Source organism: Hyaena hyaena, unplaced genomic scaffold, assembly GCF_003009895.1.
Source record: "Hyaena hyaena isolate Hyena2069 unplaced genomic scaffold, ASM300989v1 scaffold_378, whole genome shotgun sequence".
Classification (NCBI taxonomy): Eukaryota; Metazoa; Chordata; class Mammalia; order Carnivora; family Hyaenidae; genus Hyaena; species Hyaena hyaena.
The window spans coordinates 1446987-1473286 of NW_024081009.1; the positions used below are offsets into that span (position 1 = coordinate 1446987).

At 38.5% G+C, this 26300-nt stretch overlaps 1 protein-coding gene across 2 annotated transcripts in view; it reads left to right on the top strand.

The window, feature by feature from the left end:
* NSF (N-ethylmaleimide sensitive factor, vesicle fusing ATPase) overlaps positions 1-26300 on the top strand; it is a 138899-nt gene that overhangs the window by 26051 nt on the left and 86548 nt on the right. For both annotated transcript variants that reach the window (XM_039250659.1, XM_039250660.1), the window contains exons 4-8: positions 829-868; positions 9848-10014; positions 12712-12819; positions 13298-13373; positions 16112-16267. In XM_039250659.1, coding sequence (XP_039106590.1) covers positions 829-868; positions 9848-10014; positions 12712-12819; positions 13298-13373; positions 16112-16267 — 547 coding nt within the window. The remainder of the gene's footprint in view (positions 1-828; positions 869-9847; positions 10015-12711; positions 12820-13297; positions 13374-16111; positions 16268-26300) is intronic.

The window sequence follows — 26300 nt, forward strand, 5'->3', positions numbered from 1 at the left end:
GGTACAAAGGCAAGCTTTGTATGTTTTCTGATAGATGCTCAGATATAAAATATAACATATAAATATGTTTCCTGGGGCTGCTGTAACAAAGTACCACAGAGTGAGCAGCTTAAATTTATTCTCTTGCAGTTTGGGAGTCTAGAAGAATGAAACCAAGGTGTCCACAGGGCTGTGTTCTGTCCAAAGGCCTTGGAGCAAAATCTGTTCCATGCTTAACTTCTGGTGTTGCCAACAGTCCTGGATGTTCCTTGGCTGGTAGATGTATCACTTCAGTCTTTGCCTCCATCATCACATGACTTTCTCCCCATGTATCTGCCTGTCTCTTATAAGGACACCAGGTCATATTGGCTTATGGCCTACCCTAATTTTATATGATCTCATCTTTTTTTTTTAAGTTTATTTATTTATTTTGAGAGAGAGATGGGGCAAGGGGGTGGGGGGAAGAGAGGTAGAGAGAGGGAAACAGAGAATCCCAAGAAGGTTCCACACTGTCTGTGTAGGGCTCTAACTCACAAACCATGAGACCATGACCTGAGCTAAAATCAAGAGTCGATTGCTTAACTGACTGAGCCACCCAGGTGGCTCATCTCAGCTTGGCTGTATCTCTACAAAGATGTTCTTTCCAGATAAGGCTGTGATCACATGTGCCCAAGGCTAAGTCTCCAGCGTATCTTTTTGTGGATCACAGGTCAACACACAACATGAAACTACGTTTTGATCTTTGAATGTGTTCCTATTACTGAAATTCATAGACATTCCTCTTTTCCTCATTTCTATACTTTTGACTGATTTGGTTTTAAGTGTCTTTATTTTTCTTTTATTTTATAGCGAAAATGGGCTGGACTTTCTATTGGGCAAGAAATAGAAGGTAGGTATGTTTTTTTAGCTACCTGATGTGGATTTTCTTCATGATTTTCTCACAGGTGTGGAAATCTGTAAAATTTTTAATGCTGGTTGTCAGGCCATTAAACATTCATCCTACCTATATTACTGGTTAGATATATGAGAATGGAAAGTAAATAATTATGGTACTTACCTCTGCCTGAAAATTATAATCTAATGGGGGAAAGAATATCCACTTACTCATAGCTCACAGAATGTGTACAGAGTAAATAAGTGCGCAAGTATTCCCACTGGGAGCCCTTTGTGAAAGTGCTAAGTTAGAATAGGAGTGGGTGAATTGATTGGAGACTCTGGAAAGTCAGCCAGAGAAATCCTTTCAGGCACTGGAGTTTTGAGCATGTTTATGAAGTAGAGGAAAAGCATTACATAATAGAGATAAGGAAGAAAGGCTCTTAAGATGAGAAATAATATCAATAAAAGACATTGAGATGGGAGCAAGCAAATCATAGGCAGCGCTCAGGAAGTATGTGTGCCTGATTGAAAGGATTTGCCTGAGTAAATTCTGGTAAGTGATGAAAATATGCAGTCAGTGGAGTACCTGAAAGTACATACTAAAATTTTTGGATTTTATTCAAAGACAATAGAGACTTGGAGGAGGACACTTGTGGGGATGAGCACAGAGTGTTATGTGGAAACTAATTTGACAATAAACTATTTGTAAAAAAAAAAAAAAAAAAAAAAGACAATAGAGAGCTCCTGAAGATTTCTGAATGAGTCCATCAAATTCCTAATTGTAGGAAAGATTCTGATATCAGTGTGGAGTATAATGAGGAATGGGGAGAATTCAGGAATCAAGGAAAATAGCTTGGAGATTATTTGACTTGCCTAGAATTAAGTTGAATAGGCCTTTGTGAAATTACGGCTGTGGAAAAAAAATTTTTTAAAGTCTAAGTTATGTTGAAGAGGAGTAATTGGTATTACTTGATGATTCTCTTTTACTGTATACTGAGGTTGGTTTTCTTCTATCTTTGTTTGGAAAGACAAATCAGATTTAAGTTAAGGAGAAGAAAGAGTGGCAGTATTTAAGCAAATGGTATACTTATTGGGGGAGGGTATGGAAAGCAGGTTATGACTTCAAGAGGAAGAAAGGACTAAGCTACTTATGGATTATAAGCCAAGGGACAAATAAGCAAAAGTTGGCATCATCTCCTAGGCACTGTGGCAAAATTGGGAAAATGGACTATGAATTTTCTCGTCAGGTAGTTTCATGTCCACTTCATGGGTACAGCAGGAGAAGGAAAGAAGCAGCCAAGGATACTTAAGTCAGCTTTTTTCCTGCTTGCTTTTAAAACCTAAAAAATTTCCACACACATGTGCGCACACACATTTCTGTTCTGAACCATTTGAGATTAAATTGCAGAAATCATTCCTCTTTACAGCTGATACTTTAGTGTGTATTTCCTGAGGACAATGATATGCTCTTAGAGTAATCAAATTCAGGAAATTAAACGTTAATGTAATTAAATGTTGGAACTTTAATCTCTAGTTCATATTTCAGGTTTGTTCATTGTCCCAGTGAGTTCCTTTACGGCATGTTTTCCCTCCTCAGTGGAGGATCCAGTTCAGGATCGTGTATTGGACTTAGTTGTCATTTCTCTAATCTTTGGCTTTTATTTTTTTCCTTTTATGATGGTGATATTTTTGAAGAATACATTTATAGGATGGGTTGTTGAAGTTTCAGTTCTGTAAGATGAAGTTCTGAGATCTAATGTATAGCAGCGTGACTGTAGTTAACAATGCTTTGCTAAGACGGTAGATCTTAAGCATTCTCCTCACACGTGCATGTGCACTCACACACGCAGAGAAAGAAAATGGTTCATGTGCCCTGAGAAGGGGGTATATTCTGTTATCAGGGTTTAGTGTCTGCTGTATGTCTGTAAGCTCTACTTTACTAATTATGCTGTTCAGGTCTTCTGTATTCTTACATCCCAGTGATTACTTGCCCTGTCTGGCAGTGAGACTGGTTGTTAAAATCTTAGTGTTTTTCTATTCTACTTTCCCTTGCATATCCTGTAGTTTCTACTTTACATAGTAGTTTCTGGGTTATTTGGTATGTAGATATTCATAACTGTTCTACTTTTAATGTGAATTGTGGCTATTAGCATCATAAAATGTCCTTCTTCATCTTGTTCAATGTGTTGTAACTTATACTTTGATGTCGGGATCACAAACACTGCTTTCTTATTGTTTTTAATTTGCTCAGCATATCTTTGCCCATCTCTTTACTTTTAGCTTTTCTGAATCCCTGTGTTTTAGGTTTGTCTGTGGGGTTACAGTACAGAGTTGGATTTTGGTTTATGAGCTAATTTGAAAATCTTCTAAAAGTTTATTAAACCCTTTCACAGTTATTGATATGACTGATATATTCAATCTCAGTTCTTTTATCTTCCATCTTAGTTCTATTTCTCTATTTGGAATGTCATCTTTGCTATTTTTAAAATCTTGGTATTTAGGAGTATTTCTATTTTTGTTTTAGTGACTACTTTTGCATTTATACCTCTCATAGTACCCTTAGTCCCCTTCCTTTCTTTCTTTTCTTCTTACTTGACCTTTTTAAAACCTCTGTTCTGTCAGTTCTAAGTGATACCCTTTGACTCTCTTATGTTGCCTACATAATAGCAGTTAATGATCATTTTCTGCCTCCACCTTTCTCCTCCTATTGTGTTTGTTCTTTCTTTTTTAATTTTAAATATTTTTTTAAGTAGAAGAAGGAAATTTTCTAAAATTGAGGTATAACTGACATATAACATTATATTAGTCTCAAGTATATAACATAGTGATTCAATAGCTGTATACATTGCTAATGAACACTACAGTAAGTCTAGTTAACATCTATCATTTTATATAGTTAAAAAAACAGTTTTTTTCCTGTGATGGGAACTTTTAAGATATACTCTCTTAGCAACATTCAAATATGCAGTTTAGTATTATGAACTATAGTCACCATGCTCTACATATTAGTTACTTTCTATCTTGTCAGAGCATGATATTTACGTGCTATTCTTCTACACATGACTCCATAGTTATTTTAGTTTAACTCTACGATTAAGTTTCTTAAATGATTATGATAGTCTTTTTGCCAGTTTCTATTTGGTTGAACAAAACCTATGATCTAGTGCATGCCTCTAGGAAGTGTATATGTGTATAAGTGTTAAGTTCTTGCATATTCAAACTGGTTTTCTATGTCTTTGTTCTTTCAAATGCAGCTTGGCTAGACATAAAATTCTTGGCTTGTCTTCTTGAATTTCTTGAAAATGCTGCATCACAATTGCCTTGCCTTGTATGATGCTCTTAAGAGGTCTCATGCCAGTCGAATTTTCTTACCTTTATAAGTAATTCAGTTTTTCTGCCTGGGAGCCCTGAGGACTTTTCTATATTTGAAGTGTAATAGTCTTATTAGGATATTTCTTGAAATTGGTCATTCTAGGTCAATGAACAATGGATATAATGGGTCATTTCAATATGCAGATTTAAGTTTTATTTTGAAAACATTTTCTTAGATTAGAGTTTTGAACATTAGTTCTGGTCCACTTGTTTTGATTTTCTTCCCAGGGGCTCTCATTGTATGTATGTTAGTCCTTGTCTGCCTGTCTTCCATTTCAACTACTTTCTCTTTGTTCTTTTAATATTCTTTCTTTCTTTCACTTTTATTTTCTTGGTTGTTTAACTGTTTTCTCACTGCTTCTTACTAAGTATTAATTTGAATCTACTCTCCTGTGGGCACTTTGTAATTTATTATTCACTCTGAAATAGTTTTATCTTTTTCTAAAGTTTCTTTCCTGAGTTCCAAAAACTCTTATTGCATTTCTTTTGTCTATTTGTGTTCTTACTTTTTAATCTTCTGATTTTAGCTGTTTTGTTTTTTTATAAGTGCTTGTTTGAGGATATTTAATTCAGTTTAAAGTGTTACATATACTTTTTTCTAGTTCATGGTTGATTTTTTGGGGGGAAGACACTTCATCAGCTGAAATGCAGTATTTTGTTTTAAGTTATGTTTTCTTTTCATAGTAGACTTGTGGAGTTATTTTGTTTTATTTTTCATGAGAACTTTTTTTTTCTTCAGAGGGAACTGAAATATTGGGGTTATCTCATTTTTAGATTTGATTTTATTTTATTTTTAAAATATTTATTTATTTTGGGAGAGAGAGTGGGAGAGGGTCAGAAAGAGAGGGAGAGAGAATTCCTCCACACACAGCACAGAGCCTGATGTAGGGCTCAGTCTCATGACGATGAGATCATGACCTTATCCGAAATCAAGAGTCAGACACTTAACCAACTGAGCCACCCAGACACCCCTAAGATTTTATTTTGTAATGTAATCTTTACACCCAAACAGGGCTTGAACTTACAACCCTGAGATCAAGAGTTGTTTGCTCCACTGACTGCACCAGCCAGGTGCCCCAATATTGGGGTTATCTTTAGGTGGCTTTTTCCCCCCCTTTGTGGAAATAGGATGAAGGATAAAAATTTTTAATTGGGGTAAAAATAAAGGAAATTACTTTAGATATGGGTAGCTGGTGGAGAGAGTTGCATTATTAGTGATTTCCAAACTTGCCTGGGAGAAACACCTGGAGAGTTTGTTGAAAAAAAAAAAAAGATTCTCAGGCCCTTTCCTTGAGAAGTCTGATTCGTGAATCTGTGTTTTTAACACTCACTGTTAAGTGGTTCCTCAGACACATTTTGGGAAACACTGACATAAGTGATTCCCTTAATTATAACCCCTCCCTTGAAGCATGGTGAGAAGCTGAAATAGTGAGAGTTCAGCACCAAAGTGAAGTAGGTCAGTGCTTGAAACCAGGGTTCCTTATTTACAGACATGAGTAGAAATACAAATGTATTAGTGAGAGAATGAGTGTGTATGTAGCTTAGGTTTCTTACTTCTTCAGACACATTTTTCTAAATATAGTTAAGAGAGTGCTCAAGTTTAACCTTTAATGTAGATAAGTTCTGTTGTGAAAAGGTATGGAAATTCAAGGTTATAAATCTTGATGAGTTGAGGGGCGCCTGGGTGGCTCAGTCAGTTGAGCATCCGACTTCGGCTCAGGTCATGATCTCTTGGCTTGTGGGTTTGTGCTGACAGCTCAGAGCCTGGAGGCTGCTTCAGATTCTGTGTCTCCCTCTCTCTCTTACCCTCCCCTGTTCATGTTGTCTCTCTCTCTCTCTCAGAAATGAACTAAAAAAAAAAAAGTTAAAATTAAAAAAAAAATCTTGATGAGAAATGTTTTGTAAATTAAATTATAAAGTATTCTTCTGCTACCAGAAATGGTTGTCTTGATTGTAAAGTTGTTCTTTTTTTTTCAAGTTTATTTATTTTTTTTTTTGAGAGAGAGAGTGCATGAATGTGTATACAGGAGGAGCATATAGAAAGAGAGAGAAAGAATCCTAACCAGGGTCTGCGGTAGCCGTGTACAGCCCATTCTTTAAAAGGTGAATCAAACAGGGGCACCTGGGTGGCTCAGTCTGTTGGGCATCTCACTCTTGATTTTAGTTCAGGTCATGGTCTCATGGTGCATAAGGTCAAGCCCTGCATCAGGCATTGTGCTGACAGCATGGAGCCTGCTTGGGAGTCTCTTTCTCTTCTTCTCTCTCTCTCTTTTAATAAATAAACTTTTTTTTTTAAAGTGAATCAAACAGATGTAATGGTCAAAATTATAAATCTAAATAATCAAGTGGGACTATGGTGGATTAAGCTTGGGACAATGAAGAGTTTGGACTCTTGAGTGATGTGGATGTTGTGGCCATAAAGGTAGAAAGCTGATTCACTGTAGTAGCGATATGGGCACAGATAAGGTAGGATGTGTGGTATGAAGGGGAGTGCTAATTCAAAGATTCTGGAATAGGAGTTTCTGTCTGTAGGGTGAGAATTTTTTGTAGTCAAGTCAGTGATTTTAGTGTGATGGAATCTGCTAGAAAAATCATTCAGACTTCTTTCCATCTGGAAATGCCATATTTTAAGTATTACAGTTTGATGTTCAACATGACCATCATAGCATACCTTTCATTGTAATGTCAGTTTATTCAAACACTGCCTATATGTTCTTTGCTTATAAAAAGAATTTGTATTAGTCTTTGACATTAAATAGCTATAAATCATAAAATAAGAAAACATTCTCAATCTTAACACCCTTCTTTGCTCCTGGGTGCTTCAGGGCACCTGTCCCTTTGAGACTGACAGTGGTGCTGACCATGGTGCTGGCCATGGTGCTGGCCGTGGTACTGTCTGTGGTACTGTCCGTGGTACTGTCCATGGTACTGCCCACAGCATTTGAAATTCTAACAGCTTGGTCTTTTCTATTTAGGAAACTTTAAAGCACATTTGAAAAATTATAGTAATAGTGATACTTTAATACAGTTATTCAAGTTTCTTGATATATAGATGATAAACACTCATATATAAACACATATTTGTGTATATGTATATGCACATACATATGCATCGTAACATTGAATTGTTTTTGCGTCTTCATTTTTTATTTTTAATTAAAAAAATTTTAATCTTTATTTATTTTGAGAGAGACAGAGCACGAGCAAGGGAGGGGCAGAGGGAGAGAGAGGGAGACACAGAATCTGAAGCAGACTCCAGGCTCTGAGCTGTCAGCACAGAGCCTGACGTGGGGCTCGAACTCATGAATGATGAGCTCATGATCTGAGCTGAAGTCATAGACTTAACTGACTGAGCCACCCAGGCGCCTCTGTTTTTGAGTCTTTAATGCATAGAATGGTATCATACTGTATGAATCTTTCTACAGTATAGTTTTTTATTTGATATGATGATTTTTTTAAGTTTATTTATGTATTTATTTATTTTTGAGAGAGAGAGAAAGAGAGAGCCCAAGTGGGAGAAGGGTAGAGAGAGAAGGAGAGATAGTCCCAAGCAGGCTCCACGACATCAGCACAGAGCCTGATGCACAGCTCAACCTCATGAACTGTGAGATCATGACTTGAGCTGAAACCAAGAGTCGGATGCTTAACTGACTGAACCATCTAAGTGCCCTTTCAATATTATGTTTTAATAGTCCATCCATCTTTATTAAATACACATCAAGTTTTTATTTTGATTGCTGTCTGGTATTCACATTATGAATATGCCACATTTTATTCATCATTCCCCTACTGAACACTGTTTTTTCAGTGTTGACAATTACAAATAATGCTGCAAGGAACCTCTCCGGAGACCTCTTTGTAGGCAAATGTTCAAGAGTCTTTTTAGGACAGACACCTGGAAATGGAATTGCTGAATCAACTTACTCATTTTTACATTACTATTTCTTTCCACTCTTATCTTCACTAGGTGAGGAAACAATTAGGCTGTTTTGCTTATGAAAATTACTTAACATGTAACCTGGAATTCCTAGGAAATGTTAAGAAATAACAAAACACCGAGAAGTGGAGGCAGGAAAGCATTCTGGAACTTGCAGCTGAGATTTGGACTTACTCTTTGATCTTCAGTGAATTTTCTATTCCTTACTCTGGCTTTCTTAGTTATTTTGCTTTTGAAAATGTTTATCTTTTTTTTTTTTATTTATTTCTAGGAGAGAGAGAGAGACAGCGTGAGCAGGGGAGGGTCAGAGAGAGAGAGGGAGTCACAGACTGAAACAGGCTCCAGGCTCCGAGCTGGCAGTCAGCACAGAGCCCGACGCGGGGCTCGAACCCATGAACCGCGAGATCATGACCTAAGCGAAAGTCGGACGCTTAACCAACTAAGCCACCCAGGCGCCCCAAAAATGTTTATCTTTAAAATATGTGTGTCCTGCTTTACAACAGCAAACCAGAATATAAAAATATGATTATACAAGTAATATTCAGAGAATATATAGAAAATCTTTACATATAATTCGACTGGCCAGACTATAAGAAATAAGTTTAGAACAGAATTTAGGATATGAAAGAATCATAAGGTTTATGTAGTTCTGTCTTCTTGTTTTACAAATGTGACAAATCAGAGCACAGAGAGCTAGATGATTTACTCCAATTCCTCTAGTTACTAACAGAATCTATTGAAACGCAGACTCCAGAGTCCCTTTGTCTTGCCTCCTTTGTTACTAACATGGAGATTAGGTTTTTTGCTGTCAGGTGCCGTTTATACAAGATGAGTTAAAAACATGGTCCTTGGCTTCTTTTCCATGTTATACATGTAGTATTGACTGTAGTTCCCTGGCTATGGCAGGAGTTTAATAAACATTTTTTTCTAAAGTTTATTTATTTATTTTGAGAGAGAGAGAGACAGAGACAGTGTGAGTTGGGGAGGAGCAGAGGGAGAGAGAGAATCCCAAACAGTCTCCAAGCTGCCAGTGCAGAGCCTGATGTGGGGCTCAAACCCACGAAGCCATGAGATCATGACCTGAGCCAAAACCAAGAGCGGGATGCTTAACCAACTCAGTGACCTGGGTGTCCCAGTAAATATTTTTGTAGTATTAAAAAATAAATGTCAAACTTCAGATTACTCTGGAGCAATTTATTGTTTCTCAAGTTTTGTTTTGTTTTGTTTTTTTTGTCCTGGATAGTAACTTGCTAGGACAAAAGAGTCAAATTTCTCACCTTAGCTCTTGCTTCTGTCAAACAGAAATCTTGTTTGAAAGCAGCATGCTGTGCCAACTCCACTGGGACTTCACATCCTATCATTTGTCCTCTGTTAAATAAGGAGGAGGAAGATGTATAGACTGTGTGGGGAGGGTTGTGATTCCCGTAAGAGTTGGGTGAGAGGTAAAGGTAGCTGGAGAGCGCTGTTCAGCATGACCTAATTAATTCAGAGGGGAATAGAATCTCTAGTGGTTATTATCATTTTCTTTAATCTGTGGTTATGAGTCCCTCCAACGAAGGCCATGGAAAGCCCCCTTTTGGTCAAGTTCTGTTAGCATTCATTTATGTGAAACTTTTAGTTACTCGAAACACAGCAAGTATCGGTGCCCTTGTGTTTTAAAAACTGCTTCTTTTCCCTCCCCAGTATCCTTATATACATTTGACAAGGCCAAGCAATGTATTGGCACAATGACCATCGAGATTGATTTCCTGCAGAAAAAAAGCATTGACTCCAATCCTTACGATACTGACAAGATGGCAGCGGAATTCATTCAGCAGTTCAACAACCAGGCGTTCTCAGTGGGACAGCAGGTAGTTTTGAATTTTCTTTCATTCCTTCCAGTGACAGGCCTTCCAGTCACTGCAGTTGTCCAAATTAATTCTACTTTTTAAAACTTGAGAGGGACTTTGTGTATGGACAGATATATCCAACTGAGTGATAAAAAGTGAGGGAGCTACATTTGCTGAACGTCTTGAGTCCATACAAAATTCTAAAGTAGCTTTTAGGTTACAATGTCATATTTAATTACAGCAGCTTTTCCCTGTGCAAACTTGAGCATGTCTCAGATTTCTTACTTTTCTTTTTGTGAGACACTTGTTTTGTCTCTGGATGGCTTTCTCTTTCCCTGATACTATTTCTGTAGAAAAGTAATTCTTAACTTTTGGGTTATGAACTAATTTGAGAATCTTAAGAAACTTATGTATATATATTTTCAGGTTTTTCATGGAACCTCTGAAGCCCAGATTTTTCTATCCTTAAAAACGATATTGTTGATCTTGCCTTCTTCCAAAAGTACTTCAGTTAATATATTATTAATTTCCTAGGAAGAAATTCTGTTCTTTTAAAGCGTTACTTAAAAAGCTGTGTGAGCTCATGCATTGCTGCTTGCTTGTACACATAAATAATCATTGCGCTTTTGACCTTACCATTGCATTTGTCTCCTTCTTTATGATGTTTCTTAATTATTCACGACTCCTTCCTCCTATCATAACTCCATAGCAGCAGTTTTTGAAGTGTGGTCCAGAAACCTCTCAGAGGTCCCTGAGGCTCTTTCAGGGGGCTCGTGAAGTCAGAATTATTTTCCTAATAATACCAAGGTGTCATGTCTCTTTTTCCTCTTATCCTCTCACAGTTGAACAGTGGAGTTCTGCAGACTACGTGATGTGTGCTAGCTCAGCACATCGGTGGTTAAAGCAGATGTGTGGGTCCGGCTGTCTTCCATTAAGCAAGACATTAAAGAGGTTTACAAACCTGTGACAGTGCTGTGGTTTCCACTTATGTTTTTGTTTCGGAAATTGGTGGGGTTTTTTATAAGTTCACACATAATAAATTTATTGTTACTTTTAAATTAATAAATACATTTTAAGTTTCTTGTTCTAATTTCTACTGTAGTGAATACCAGTGGATATAATCCATTTAAACACAGGCTCTTTGAGAGTTCTTAAATACTTTTAGGCATATAAAGGGGTCCTGAGACCAGAAGTTTGCGAATCACTGCTTATAGCATTCTGATCTCTAGCAACTCACCCACACTGTCCTTGGAGGCTCTCATCTGGTGAAGCATGTGGCTCGGGCGGGGAGAAAAATGGTGGGAAGAAGCAGCTGTTGGATGAAAGGAATGTCATTTCTTTTGATCCTCTCACCTTAGTGAAATGGCATAAATCTGGAAGCACAAGACTAGGAATCTGGATAACTCATGCATTATGATATCAAACTTTCAGAAGTAGAAACCGAATCATTGCTAGACAGGACAAGGTTATAGCGCATTTATTATTATTGTTAAGAGTACTAGAATTCAAATGAGTGATTTTTACATTCAGAGAAGGTAAATGGTGTGCCCGTGGCTGCACAGCCAGGGCTGTAGCTGAGGCCAGGATCCATCAGTTAATTGATCTGTTAATTAATTCAACAGATATTTAATGGATAACCTAGTATGTTTCAGCTACTATTTTAGGTCCTACAGATCAGCAGTGAACAAAGTACACACAATTCCTACTCTTACAGAGCTTATTTTCTGGTTGGGGAAGACAGAAAATAAGAAATGCCGAGTGCATTTTGATGTAAGTAAAATGAGATGATGCACTGGAGGACCAGGGTGGTGACACTTGAGATTAGATGGTCCCAGAAGACTTGCCAGATGACAGTCACCTACGTGACAGTCACCTACATACCAGTCAGCTGATTATTTGGTGACCACATGTCCATTGCTTTTTGAGCTGTGCTGTATTTCTTCTTGATTCCTACACTTTCTGATGAATAACTGTGCTCTGATTGTCTACCTAAATGTTAATTGTTTTTATCTTTTCCTTTAGTGTTACTACTTTAATAGCAAATGCTTTGATATCTGTAATTATGTAAAACCCATTATCTTGCAGATATATGATTACGCAGGGAAGAAATGACACAGAGAAGAAATAAATATCTTACCCCAAATCGATGTTCTTACTTTTTATTACCATCTGTAGTAGCCGCTAGTGGCAGGATTGGCAGTCAGCTTTGCTTGCTCTACTGAACTGTTATACCCCAGCATGTAGAAGAGGGCCTAGGGTTACAGAAGGCACTCAATAAATACTTGGTAAATGAATGAGCATTCATAAACTGTGAACTCATATGGCAAGAATTTTGCATTGGTGGTGGAAAGGCATAAATTGTAGAGTCATGGACCCAGGCCTGAATCCTGGCACTGTTGCTTACTATGACTCTGGCTTCCATTGCTTAGGCCCTCTCTGGATCTCAGCTCACTTACTAGTAAAACTGAGGAAGACTGTTTCCAAGACATTTTGTGAGTATTAAGTATAGGACCTCCTATAGTGTTTGTTTGGCACATGAATATACTCAGTAAATGTTACTTCCCTTTTCCTCTCATCACTTGTGTGAGCAGTTTGCCTGTGGAACAGATTCGAGAGGGATGTACAAGAGAAAGCTGCATTTGGACACCTGGTGAGGATGTGAGAATCAAACCCTTATATCATGAAGTGGTTTTTCTCCCCTGTCTCTTTTCTACATAGCTTGTGTTTAGCTTCAATGAAAAGCTTTTTGGTTTGCTGGTAAAGGATATCGAAGCCATGGATCCTAGCATCCTGAAGGGAGAGCCCGCGACAGGTAAAAGACAGAAGGTATGTTTTATTTCTAGTAATCGTTGTGATATGAATTGTGCAGATTAATGTAACATTCCTAGCCATTCTCTTGCTCAGTGATTTCTTTTATGTTACGTACTCTTTCTTTTAAGGTAGTAGCAAGAAAACATTGCTTTTATGAGCTAATAACGCTTATTAAAATATAGCAGAAAACACACTTATTTGCAAACTTAATAGTAATTTGAAATTTGTAGTGTACTTGTAATCTTGGTTAAATGCAGATGATAATTGTACATAAATCATAACAAAAAGACAAGCATTATCAAAAGACAAATGCGTTGAAATTAAATAGAAATAGTAGAAGGTAGTTAGGAGAAAAATTAATTTAACTTAGATGATAGTTTGGAAGATTTACTTTTTTCAGAGAGACCTTATTTCCCCTTTGTTTTTGGCCTTGTGTTGAGAAGTCCATAAGTCCACTATTAGACTAACTACTAATTATTGTCTTTCTATACAGATTGAAGTAGGACTGGTTGTTGGAAACAGTCAAGTTGCATTTGAAAAAGCAGAAAATTCATCCCTCAATCTTATTGGTAAGATTTGCAATTTTAGAAAACTCTGAATGAAGTGAGGCTATCTCTGTTATTATATGTGACACAACTACTATGATTTTCAAGTCTGGGAGAAGAATAAGGGCATCTCCATTGAGAAGGTTTATCACAAAATCATGTGGAGTATTTCATCACTGTCAGATATGCTGATACAGAAATAAAAAGTTTAAAACCTTCACTAGATCATCATTGTCCAAAAGAAATATAATGTGAACCATATATGTAATTTTTAATTTCCTAGTAACCAGACTAAAAATCAGGGGAAAAATACAGATAAAATTGATTTTTAAACTTTTAATATTGAGGGAAGTTCAGGCTTACAGAAGATTTGCAAGAATAGTGCAGAGAGGTCTGATATACCTTTCAGCAGCTTCCTTGGTGTCCCATCTCAACCAGAGTAGTTACCCAAACTCAGCTAACATGATTGCATGGCCACTAACTAAAGTATAGACTTTAGGGGCGCCTGGGTGATTCAGTCGGTTGAGCGTCTGACTTCGGCTCAGGGCATGATCTCATGGTTCGTGGGTTCAAGCCCTGTGTTGGGTTCTGTGCCGACAGCTCAGAGCCTGGAGCATGCTTCGGATTCTGTGTGTGTGTGTCTCTCTGCTCCTACCCCACTCACACTCTCTTTCTTTCAAAAACTAAGCATTAAAAAAATTAAAAAATAATATTCAGACTTTATTTGGATTTCACTACTTTTTTCATTATGGCCTTTCTTTTCTAGGATCTGATTGAGGATCTCACATTGCATTTAGTCATTTGGTTTCTATAGTCCTCCTCTCTGACAGCTCCCCAGACTTCCGCCGTCTTTCATAACCTTGAGAACTGCTCAGGGTTCTCACATGATGTTGTGTTACATGTGATACTAGCATCACTTCTGTTAGTGACTGAGGTAAATGGTGAATGTGCAGGTAAAGAAAGTCTTTCCAACATACTCCTAGCTCAGTCCTGCTCTTGTATGTTGGCCCTGCTTTTATTATTAAAATAATGCAGATTGGTCTCTAAGAAAAGTAACTCACCAGAATAATGACACCATTAACTGTATCGTAATCTTGACTTGGGGGTTGATTTTCACTATGGTGATGTCCACCCCAGAATAAAGTAGAGGATTTTCATTGGTTGCACACCATGATTTCCAAGGTTACTTAACTTCAAATGTGTGACCTTTTTTCTTAATCCTTAAGTTATTCCCTCCTTACTGTTTTTTCCTGAATTTTAAAATAAAATAAATGTTTCATAAAATATGGATAGACATTCACTCAAAAATAGCTCACACACTGTAAAATTATAATTTGATTCTGTTTACATAATGTTTTATAATTCTTTTGCTTGACATATTTCAAGCCTCTTGATACATATGCCTCAACAACATAATTTTTAATGACTATGTATATTGTTTTATGGATGTAGGACTTATCAGAATCTCCAGTTGTTGATCCAATACATTTCTGAAGTGATTTCTTTGTGTTTTATACACTTTTCATACACCTTTTGTTAAAATGTCTTACTTTTTTTTAATGATTATTTGAGAGAGAGAGAGGGAGAGTGCGTGCACGGAAGCAGGGGAGGGGAAGAGAGAGAGGAAGAGGGAGAATCCCAAGCAGGCTCCATGCTGTCAGTACAGAGCCTGATGAGGGGCTCAATCTCAGAAACTGTGAGATCATGTCCTGAGTGGAAATTGAGAGTTGGATGCTTAACCGACTGGGTCACCTGGGCTCTACAAGGTGTCTTATCTTATAGGCTTTGCATGAGTTTCATACAGTGTGGGTATTTCTAAGTAATTCGTGCAAAGGTGTGATTGATAGGTTTTTTTCCCATGAATATGTAGAATTATGGACCGATTTGGCATGCAGTAAATTTGGCCGCAAGAGGGCAGTCGAGTATAAGAAATGTATTTTCTGATCTCTTCATAAAAGAAGTGTTGAGTCCACAAAACTCTAACCATAAAATCACCGTCTAGGATAAACTTTTCCTAATGTGACCTTTTGTTTTCTCATTAAAAAAACCTGTATCACTTTCTTTTTGTTAGTAGAGTGTACTAAGGCACTTCTGTTGTTTTTAGACAGCCAGTGTGGTTCTCTTGAGGTACTTTAGGTGGCACTGTGACATTTAAGTTAGATCATTTTTATCTTCGTGAAAGAATTTGAAAACATGAATGTTGAAATCATGAAGACTTTAGGATGATCTTAGACTTTTGTGTGCAAATGGGGAGAAAAGAAAAATAAGACATCAGACTTATTCAATGCATCTTCTTAGGCTGAGGGGTTATATACACAGTTTGTAAACTTCATCTAGGTAAATATATGTATTTTTAAATACACTTGCCTCAGGAGCCTTGAGGTATTGCTAGATTTCAGCTGCATCTCTAGCAACCAGTATTGTCTTCATCAGGTATACACATGTTGTTTTTTCTAATCGGCCAAGTTAGTTGACTTGATTAGGATTAGAGGTTAATAAGACCAGGCTCCATGGATTGATCACAAATGGACTACTGCAGGAGCTTAGACATTTCAGAAGTGTTTTCCTGGCCCTAAATGGGTCCAGACAAAGTAGTTAACATAGCCCAACTCATCCTTCTTATTAGAAAGTCAGCTAGGAGCATGTTCATCTTTGTAGTGGATAGCTTCTCTTTATTCATTAAGGATGCCCAGTGAGTCCTGTCTTTTTATACCTACTAACGAAGTTCTTGTTCTGCATTTGATTACCTTCGTTTGACATAGGCAAAGCTAAAACCAAGGAAAATCGCCAGTCTATCATCAATCCTGATTGGAACTTTGAAAAAATGGGAATAGGAGGTCTGGACAAGGAGTTTTCAGATATTTTTCGACGAGCATTTGCTTCCCGAGTATTCCCTCCAGAGATTGTGGAGCAGATGGGTGAGTTTAAAGAGGAAAATTTGATCAAATCTTGTATTGTTAAAAAAAAAAAATGAATGTGATGACTTTTTTTTTCCAACAATGTTTTGAAATTATTTTTCAAACCTGCCAATGTATTTTTGTGTTAACTTTTTCTTTTAAAAAAATGTTTCCTAAAAATTTTTTTAAGTATTAGAACTTGTAAAATTACATTTTCATTTTATAGGGAAAATACAAGTATTTGCGGTTACTTTATCTTATTGATTTATTTATTTAAGTATGTCTGTGTATAGGACACATTTAGAAATTTCATTTTATTTATTTATTTATGAATATTTTCCTTTAGGGCATATTTAGAAATTTCACCTGATTCTAAAGATCCACTGTCGGTCAGATGTACCCTGCTGAATCATCATTATCTATTAGACTGTGGGCATTGTTCATAGGTTAGTTAGCTGCTGCTGCGTTACCCAGTTAGCACATCTTCGTACCTAATAAATGGATTCTTGGCATGTTTGAAATTAGATAAGTTTGATCCAAAAGACGAATGCAGGATATACATGGAAGTTTCCATATTGCATACAAAGAAATGTGCTATCCATTCATCATTTTCTTCTTGAAGGTTTATTTAATTTATCCGTGTGTGAAGTGGCTTTATTTTACCTAGTGGCGATGCTGTCGTGACTGCTTTCATATCTGTATCATATAGGTTGAATTGGAATGTGAGCAACAGAATATCTAAGAAAGGAATTTATAACACCTTCTGGCAGACTATTAGTATAAAAACAGTATCTAAAAAAAAAAAACCTGAAGGAATACGAATATGTCACTCCCCTCCCCCTCCATCATTCTTTATCTTCACATTGCTACTGGGAGATAAAAGTATGGTGGGGAAGAGAACTGCTCTCTGGGCACTAAGTGCTTGGGTCGGCTAGCTTCCTGTGGTGGCCTTCCTGCCTGGCCGCTCACTCTGATAAATTGCAGGCACAGCACACACCTGTTCCCTGGGTAAAGGTCGAGTTTGGAATTGGATTAAGAGAAAATGACAGAGACCCTCATCACCTGAGTTTTATACACCTTGAGATGGCAATAACATCTTTTTTTATCTGTAAGATACAAAGGCCACGTCCATAAAAAAACAGAATTTTAATTTGGAGCAGAGTAAAAAATGGGGTAATTCACTATCTTGGTCATGTGTATTTTGAAGCTTTATTGTCAAGGTATGGAGATACTGTTTCGGTATATTTTGGGGTTTGAGGAGAGATAAAAGGATGATTTAAAATGTTCTGAATTATTCTTGTGGAATATTTTCACTGGTGTTCAAGACAGCCAGTGCAGAAAGAGTCTAATGATTCTGCTTCTTTGAACATTTGTGTTATCTAGCTACCAAGTAGAAAAATAACTGCTTCCATAACAAGCTGTATCTTTTCATTATATTATAAATATTTTCTCACAGTTTGGAAGCTATCAAGGATTCAGTTATTCAGATACGAGTTTGTGCATTATCCAAACCCTGCTCACTAGGGCCTCTGTCTGCAATTGGGTAGGTAATGTGTAAAGGAGCAAAACTCCTATTGGTCAATTTGTGACTTTGCCAGCTGTTGAAGAGGTTGGAATTAAATCAAAACAGATTTGGAATTTTGGAGTGAATTTATTAATCCGTGTTTCTGCAGGCCATATTGAAATTATTTAAATTACAATGCTTGGCCTTTGGTTATTGTTATTGTCAACATGGTTTTTGACTGAGAACCATGGATTTAAATTTTGTTTGTGAGTGCTACTATCCAAAACCTTTTTTGTGGATTTATTTTCTGATATTTTTACATTAATTAGACAAAAGTGAGTTCTGTTCTTTAAAAAATTTTTCTTTTCTCTTTATGGCTTCTGGCCATCAGGATGCATGTGTTATCAATTTGATTTAAAAGACAAAAAGTATGAAAAACTACCTTTACTTTTGAACTAAGTTGAAAGACATTATTATTTTTTTATTATGAATGAAGTTTCTCCATGTCATAAAGCTACATTTTTATGGTAAAAAGGCTGGGAAATAATTCTCTTGCTGTGTGTGTGTCATTCCCTGTTTCCCATTAGAGTCTTCTTTTTCCTTTGAATTTGGGGGGAATTACATAGTAGAATACCTCATTGCACTCCAGTGGTGGTGGCGTGGTTATAAAATTCTCAATAGGTGGTGGTAAAGGTATATAAAGGTACAAATTGCTACATTTCGTATAGAATATAAAATAACACTACACAGGTCCTTTTTATATATATATATATACCCTGTGTTCTTTTACCCTGTCAGGTGAGGGAACAAAATTGGCTAATTTTTTTCCCTCATTCTTTGTTAACTAAATAGATAACCTCTGTGGTTTTGGGATGCTGCTGGACTCTGGATGTGGTTGTTTAAATTGATTAAAATGGAAAAAAATAGTGATTAGAAAGGAATAATTTATGTAGGTTATGGGGCTGTTCTATTTTGTTTTAAGCAGAGGACTCTTTTACTTTTGGCTTGAGACCAAATCATTGTGTCTACCATGGAGTCTAGAATTATGTGTACTTTGTAAGCAGGAGTCTTCACTAAATGGATCTTTTTGCCTGTATATCCAAGTTATAAGCTCACAGAGTGATAAATTTAGAATTCTCTTCTCTTCATTGTATTTGTGAATAATAATTATGCTTTTAGGTAACACAGTTCTTCCCTTTTGCTTATAAAGCTTCATGTTACCTTCAAGATTGAAAATGTAGTTTAGATATATACAGAATGTTGCTATGATGAGGTATAGGAAGATGAAAGGGCTAACCAGAAGCACATAGTTATGACATTAAAGGTCAGATGAGGTCACGCACATGCAATAAATGTCCTAGGAGCACTTTCTGAGTCCCAGGGTAGAAAGGTGGGCATCACAGACTGGTATCTGCAAGTGTCAGTGAGTAAACTCAACAGCTATTGCTGTCCTTGAGCACACTCACGTGTCAGCTGACTATATCCTCTCTTCAGACATTTACTACACTTAGTCCCTTGCATGCAGTTTTGTGGAGAGTGTTCCAGATAATCGATTGGATTCTCACTGTAGCTCTCTTTTGGGTAAAGATAGAGATTCTGTAGAGAAATTTCATTTTTCAGTATCCCTGGCAATTGCCCCTAACTTGTAAGTGCCAGAGCAAAACAAAACCAAAACATCCTCTTCAAAGAACAGTGGAGTAGTTGTTAAAGACTTAGCAACTCTTAATGTAGTTTTAGGACTAGGTTTACGTGTATCCAAGGAAAGAGCCTTTGGCAGAAGTTACCCATTTTAGGGCTGGAAGGAAAAAGGCGTGGAGACTGAAGAGCCTGCAGCTTCACCGTCTTTTGGTGACTATATCTTGCAGCTATCCAGGCCCCCTGATGGGAGGGAGAGCCTCTTTTAGGGTCTTTGCGCCTCCCCCCCTTGGAAACTGACATTGTTCTTTTTGGTCCCCTTGCTCCAAGTCTCCCTCCCTAAGCCCATTTTCAATCTGTATTTTTAAGGTTTTTTGGGTTTGGTTTTTTTTTTTTGAAATTCTAAAGAAAAGCAACTCCTTTCTGATATCCTAAGTGAAACTGCAGTTACTCTGTGGAGTAGAGCCGCAGAGAAGATAAGGAGCCCCTCAATCACATGCAGACATCCTTCACATGCTAAGAACAGTGCAAACAAAATACTGTGGAAGAGAAAGCACTGAGGTTTTGTACGCCATATTTGGGAGAGAGGGAGTTCTTGCTCAGATTAACATAAACACTGACACTCTTAAAATGCATTTTCACACCCCCACTCCTGAGGAGAGATTGCAATTTAAATGGGGGTTAAGACATCCAGCCGAACTCCGGGGCTCTGTAAAAGGAACCCTAAGGCTAAAGAGCTTATCTGAAATTTGAAAAAAAGAAAAAAAAAATGAAGCTTTCTGACATTCATCTTTTTTCCTTGTATTAGTCATAACTTGCTTTTCAGCTATATTTTAGGTTTTGAATGCCAACCTGACATCTGTTCAAGTCTGCCTGTAATTTATTAGGAAAGGAAAAGAAAGAAATTGCTCGCTAGTTAGAGATGCAAAACTTCTCCCTTCTGCTTTTCCACAGAGTATTTGTAGATGATACTTGGCTATGAAGAAGTAACAATTTACTAATTTACTAATTCTAACTTCTTGTTGGGAAATGTATAAGGTTCTTTTTTTTTTTTTTAATTAGAAGAAGAAATGGCTTATGGCCATGTGATTTCCAAAATCTCTGGAGCAGTATTTAGAGCCTAAGCACACACCCTAAGAAAAATACTATAGGTAACTTTTTGTAAGTTGGCATTTTTAACCTTGAATGCACTCTTCCATTGGTTTTGGTTTTTTAAGTAAAATTTACTTACATCTGAACAGGAATAATGTAGCTATGCTAATATCTCAGAGTCAAACCATATATAAATTCAGTTGACATTTTTTATCAATAGACTTTTAGAAATAAATCCTTTGAGGAGGCAGAGCTGTCTGTAGAGTCTAATGGATTAGATTGGCTGGCAACTGCAGGTGAGTTACAGATCAAGAATTGGGTCATTCATCTGTGAACCTAAAGGTCCACCAGTAAGGAAATAATTAATAAACGATGCTATATCCTCTTACCCTCATTATGGAATACAGCAAAGCAGATCTTAGAATGATACAGTTCCAAATGTACAGACATGTTTTAATAAAAAAATATATATATATATAAAACTGAAAGTAAATGCATTACAGAACTCTTTACGAACACACAATATATTGAAAAAACATTGTTTACTTTTGTGAAAGGGAAGTGAGGATGAGAAATACAGCGAGTTTTCTCTTCTTTTATTCTCTGTACTTCCACATCCGAATGTTTTAGTGTGAGATGGTATTTCCACTTGCGTCGCTAAGAAAACAAACAAAAAGATAATATCACGGGCTGTTTCTCTCTTGTGGTGGCTTCACGGTCAGTAGGCCAAGGGAACAGGGGAGCAGGTGTGTCCCTCGTCCCTCGTCCGTCTGTCGTGAAGTCTCTGGGGAGGAGAAGAGCGCAGGGGAAACGGCCCCCAGGGCTTTGATGGCAGCCCTGCCAAAGGGAGGCAGAACGATAAAACCAAGTTGCTGATGGGTCACGAACTGCTTCCTCACATTACTGTTTTGCATGCTGGTAATGGGTGTCAGTACCGTGTTGCCTGCAGACCGCGAGAACATTTGCGTCCGGGCCTTTACGTAACCACGGAAGCTTGAGAGAGGGGACAGTGGGACACGATGACTTAAGGAAGGGCAGAGTTTCTGATGTGGGAGGACCTGTGCTTAAATTTGCTCGGTCTTCACACCCTTCCCACTGAGGAATCCAGCTCACGTGACTCCTGAAGTGAAGCACTGGGGGTTTTATCCCGTCTTACCCACATGTTTACAGTGGGTGATGACAGTGGTAGCTATCACTTGCCCAGCACCATGTGCTGTTCTAGATGTTTTATGTACATTAGCTTATTCCGTTCTCACAACAACCTTCTCAGGTAGATTCTGTATTGACCCCATATTATGGAGAAGGAAAGGTTAAGCAACTAGTCCAAGACAGATTGCTGGTTAAGTGGCAGAGTGCGATTTGAACCCAGGCAGTCTGGCCTCAGAGTCCATACCCTTGACATTTACGTTGTTCTTCTCTCATGAAAACTGCTAATCATAGAAAACTGCTAATATAGGCCTTCTCAGCCTCACTTCCTGGTTACCTCTGAGGTGGTCTTTGAGGGAGCTGGAGCCTAAGGGCTTTCCTTCAGCTGTGGTATCAGAGACATTCTTGTGCTGGAGAGTTATTTGGCGTGGGGCGCTGGCCGCCCTGGGAATGTCGGAATTGTCGGATGTCTAGTGGCATCTCTGGCCTCTACCTACTAGATGCCAGTGGCACTCCCTACCCACCCCTAGTAGGGCAACCAAAAATATGTCCAGACATTGCCAGAATGGCTCCTGGGGGGGGGCGAGGGGGGCACAATCACCTGTGGTGATCTAGTGCCCTGGCTTCTTCTCTCCACAGATGTAGAAACTATGGTCCAAGGTCCCTAAGCAAGGCATAGGCACAACTAGGACTAGAACTTGGTTCTCCTGATTCAGGATCTCTTAAAGGAGGAGAAGGAAGTGACATCCAGTCTATACAACCAGTAAGCGGCGGAGCTGGGGTTGGAAGTAGGACGTCCAGGGTCTGCATTCTCAGCTGCCTCTCCTGATGCTGGAGAGATGAAGCAAGAATCAGACAGTCAAGGAAGCTTTGACTCTTATGTCGAAGAATATTTTATGATGAGTAAATAAGTACCACTAATCCCTTTCTTCCTTAATTCATTCCCTCAGAAACTGACGAAGTTTTCCATCTGTAAAGGTCCTGAGAACTTAGACATGATCGGTGAGGAGGGTGAAGAGGAAGAGACGGGTTATTGAAACACTGAAGATCTGTAGGTCGGGTCTCACCCGCCGCCATTGCCTATATGCAGTTACAAATAGGCATTCAGAAACTAGACTACAGAAATCTGACCTTTGTATTTAGATAATAGACAGCTTTTTAAACTGTTTAATCTTTCCCAACCTGTCTCTCTCTGCTGAAGAGTTAAACCACCTCCTGCTTCATCATTTTCCTCTTTGTCATCCTTTTCTTCTTCCTCCTCCTTTTCCTGCTTCTCTTCCTGCTTCTCCCCCACCCCATTTCTTCTTCTTTTGGAAATTAGAGGCATTTTCCAAAATTTCAGAGTTTTGGCACGGCAGTGAGGGTATTGGCCGAAAATATAAAGATCTCTTTATCCGTTTGGGTTTTAAAATTTGAGCGGAGAAACTGCCCCAATTGAGATTTCTTAGTTTTCTTATTTCTGGCAGTTTCTGGAAGTTAAATGTGGCAGAAATCAGTGGACTTCTTTTTTTTTTTTTAATATTTTTATTTATTTCTAGGAGAGAGAGAGAGAGAGAGAGACAGCCTGAGCAGGGGAGTGTCAGAGAGAGAGGGAGACACAGACTCTGAAATAGGCTCCAGGCTCTGAGCTGGCAGTCAGCACAGAGCCTGACGCGGGGCTCGAACCCACGAACCGCAAGATCATGACCTAAGCGAAAGTCGGACGCTTAACTGACTAAGCCACCCAGGCACCCCAAAATCAGTGGACTTCTGTTAGCCTCAAGTAAGAAGTGTAAGTGCCCAATGTATGGGAGTGAATGAACTCTCTGTGACACTAAGGTTTTATAAATAAGCTACCCCCCTAGTCACCGGATGTATTCAGATTGTCATGAGCACAAAGACATAAAGCGTTGGTTGTAGGAGTGTAACATCTGATATTTAATAAGTCTAGTCCACTTTCTTCGTGTGTTTTTTGGCATCAGTTATAGCATTAATATAGGAAGGAAGTGATTGGTATGGGCATGTCAGAAAATCTGTCTTAAGTGTATTGTCAACATAAGGATGGAACATAAATGTTAAAGTTAAATAATCATTTAGAAGTTAAGCAGTATAACCTAACAAATGATATCAAAAGTGTATATGATAAAGTGCCAAATGAGTGGTCGCGATGAAAAGGTCTATAGCAGTTTTAAAAGAAAGAATCACAGAAGACTTCATGGAGGAGGTGGAACTTGAATGAGGCCTTGAATGCTGAGGGATTTGGTATAAGAAGGGAAAGGATGGTCATCTATGCCCTGGGAAGAGTGACAGACTCTGCAAGGAATAGAGTCCATAATGTAGACCAGTGTAGCAGAGCTGTTTTTGGAAGAAGCAAGAAATTAAATTTAAAAGGTAGGTTGAGGTTGTGTTGTGGAGAGCTGTGAATCAGGAGATGAGGACTTCTTTGTTTACTGAACCTGTTTGACCTTCCAGACAGACTCTGGTGCTTCTTCTGTGCTTCCTCTGTACCTTGTACGTACTTAGAATGAGCTCTGTTCTGAATATACTGTAATTATTCATTTGCATTATACGCATTAGGGGGAATTTCTCAACCTCAGCATTTTTGACATTTTAAGCTAGATTCTGTTTGTTGTAGGCTGTTTAGCAGCATCTCTGGCTTCCATCCACTCAATGCCAGTAGTTCCCTCCCTCTGTCCCCCTGTGCAGTGATCAAAGCTGTTTCCCCTGAATGGCAGAATTGCCCTGAATTGAGAACCACTGCTCTGAGATGTTGAGGATGCCATCGTAACGTCTTTTTATCCATGTGTTCCCAGCATCAGGGCTGTTTGCAGTGTGGTCTATGGACCGTTACTAGGCCATGAACCGTTGCTGCCAGTCCATGAGAGAAATATTGAAACTGAGAGTGAGAATTTAGAAACTTTTTTTTGTTTTAGCAATTTAATATCATGTTGTTTATTGTATTTTATAAAAATATTGATTAGACACTTGTAAAAGAAAACTGGACCTTAGCATATATAGTTTGAGAAGTATTGCCCTGGGTAAATATTTGCTGAATGACATTTTTTTAAAAAGATTTTATTTTTAAGTAATCTCTACCCCCAATGTGGGGCTCAGACTTACATCCCAAGAGTTTCAGGCTCTACCAACTGAGCCAGCCGGGCACCCCTGACTGAATGAAAGTTTTGAACAAATGGTTATAATGGGGAGTTATTGGAGAGCTTTTAGCAGTGGAATAAAACAAAGATAATGTTTTAGGATAGTTAATATGGTTATTCTCTGAGAAAAGGATTGCTCTAGAGAAGAGGTGGAAGACTGCATGCTTGGGAGACCAGTAGATTACTTATCCAGTTGTGTGGTACTCAGAACCTGGATTGGAGCATTGGCGATGAAGATGGAAAGGGAAGAAGAGACACAGAAAAGGTTACAAGGATGAAATTGGCAGAATATGGTGATTACATATTGCGGGTGACAGAATTGGAGGTGGGAGTCAGGTCTCACTGGGGAAATGTTAGAAGCGAGAAGACCAGGACAGCCTAGTCTGGGGGGAGTGGAGAGTGTCATCGCGTGTATTTTCATTACCATGAGGAGAATCTGGGACTTGAATTGAAGATAGGAAGAATTACTAGTATTTGTCTTTTGTGAGGGCTGGCTTCAGTCAGTTTACCCATGTTTGAGAAGCACTCTGTTGACCACCCTTTCTTGAAATACCATTTTTACTTGGTTTCTCTCACTCCAGGGGTTTCTGATTTTCTTTCTACCTCTGGCTGTCCCATTTGGGTGTGTGTGTGTGTGTGTGTGTGTGTGTGTGTGTGTGTGTGTGTCTGTCCTTTAAAATGCTGGAGTTGAGTCTGTCTTAGCCCTCTTTTCCTCACTCTGTGATTGTTCTCCCTGAAATTGATCACATCCATTTCCATAGCTGCAGTCAGTATCTTTATGCTGTTAACTCCCAAGTATGCATATTTTATCTCCATCTCTGTTTAAAGCTCTGGGTTTTTATCACCATAACCTGTTGTCTATCTCATGCTCACACAGGTAAGTTCAAAATTCAATTCATTCAGCTGCTCCCCTCGCCTCCCCCCTCCCCCCCATTCTCCCTAAACATGCTCCTACTTCTGTTTTCTGTCTTGGGCAGAGCGCTAGCCAAAAATCTGGGCACTTCTTTAACACTCCTCCCTCTCCCCCTCTGGTTCTCAGCCAGTCACAGAACTAGACCGGCTGTGCCGACGTCTCCTCACCATCTCAGGTCTGTCCAGTCTCTCCATCTCCACCCGCCCCCTATGCTGCCCCCGCCCCTGCCTTCCTCAGGACACTATCACCTCTTGCCTGCATTGCACCCTGGGCCTTCAGCCTTGCCCTTCTCCACTCCATTCTCCACACTGTAACTGGAGCGATTTTTATAAAAAGGCAAGTCTGATCGTGTCACTCCACCGGTTAAAACTCTCTGTAGCACTCCTTAACTCCCTGCATGGTTTACAAGCCCTATGTGGTCTCGCCCCTGCCGAACTTCCCCTCTTCCCTCAGCCTGTACCTCTCCCCCATGCTCTGGGTTCCAGCCAACCTGTTCCATTTCAGTTCCTCTGATGGGTCATGCTGCCTACACCCTGTGTACTCCAGGGTGTTTTTCGCCAGCTTTTTATCCAACTCCTGTTCATCCTCACTATCAAAAACTCCATAGAGGTAGTTGGTTGGGATGATTAT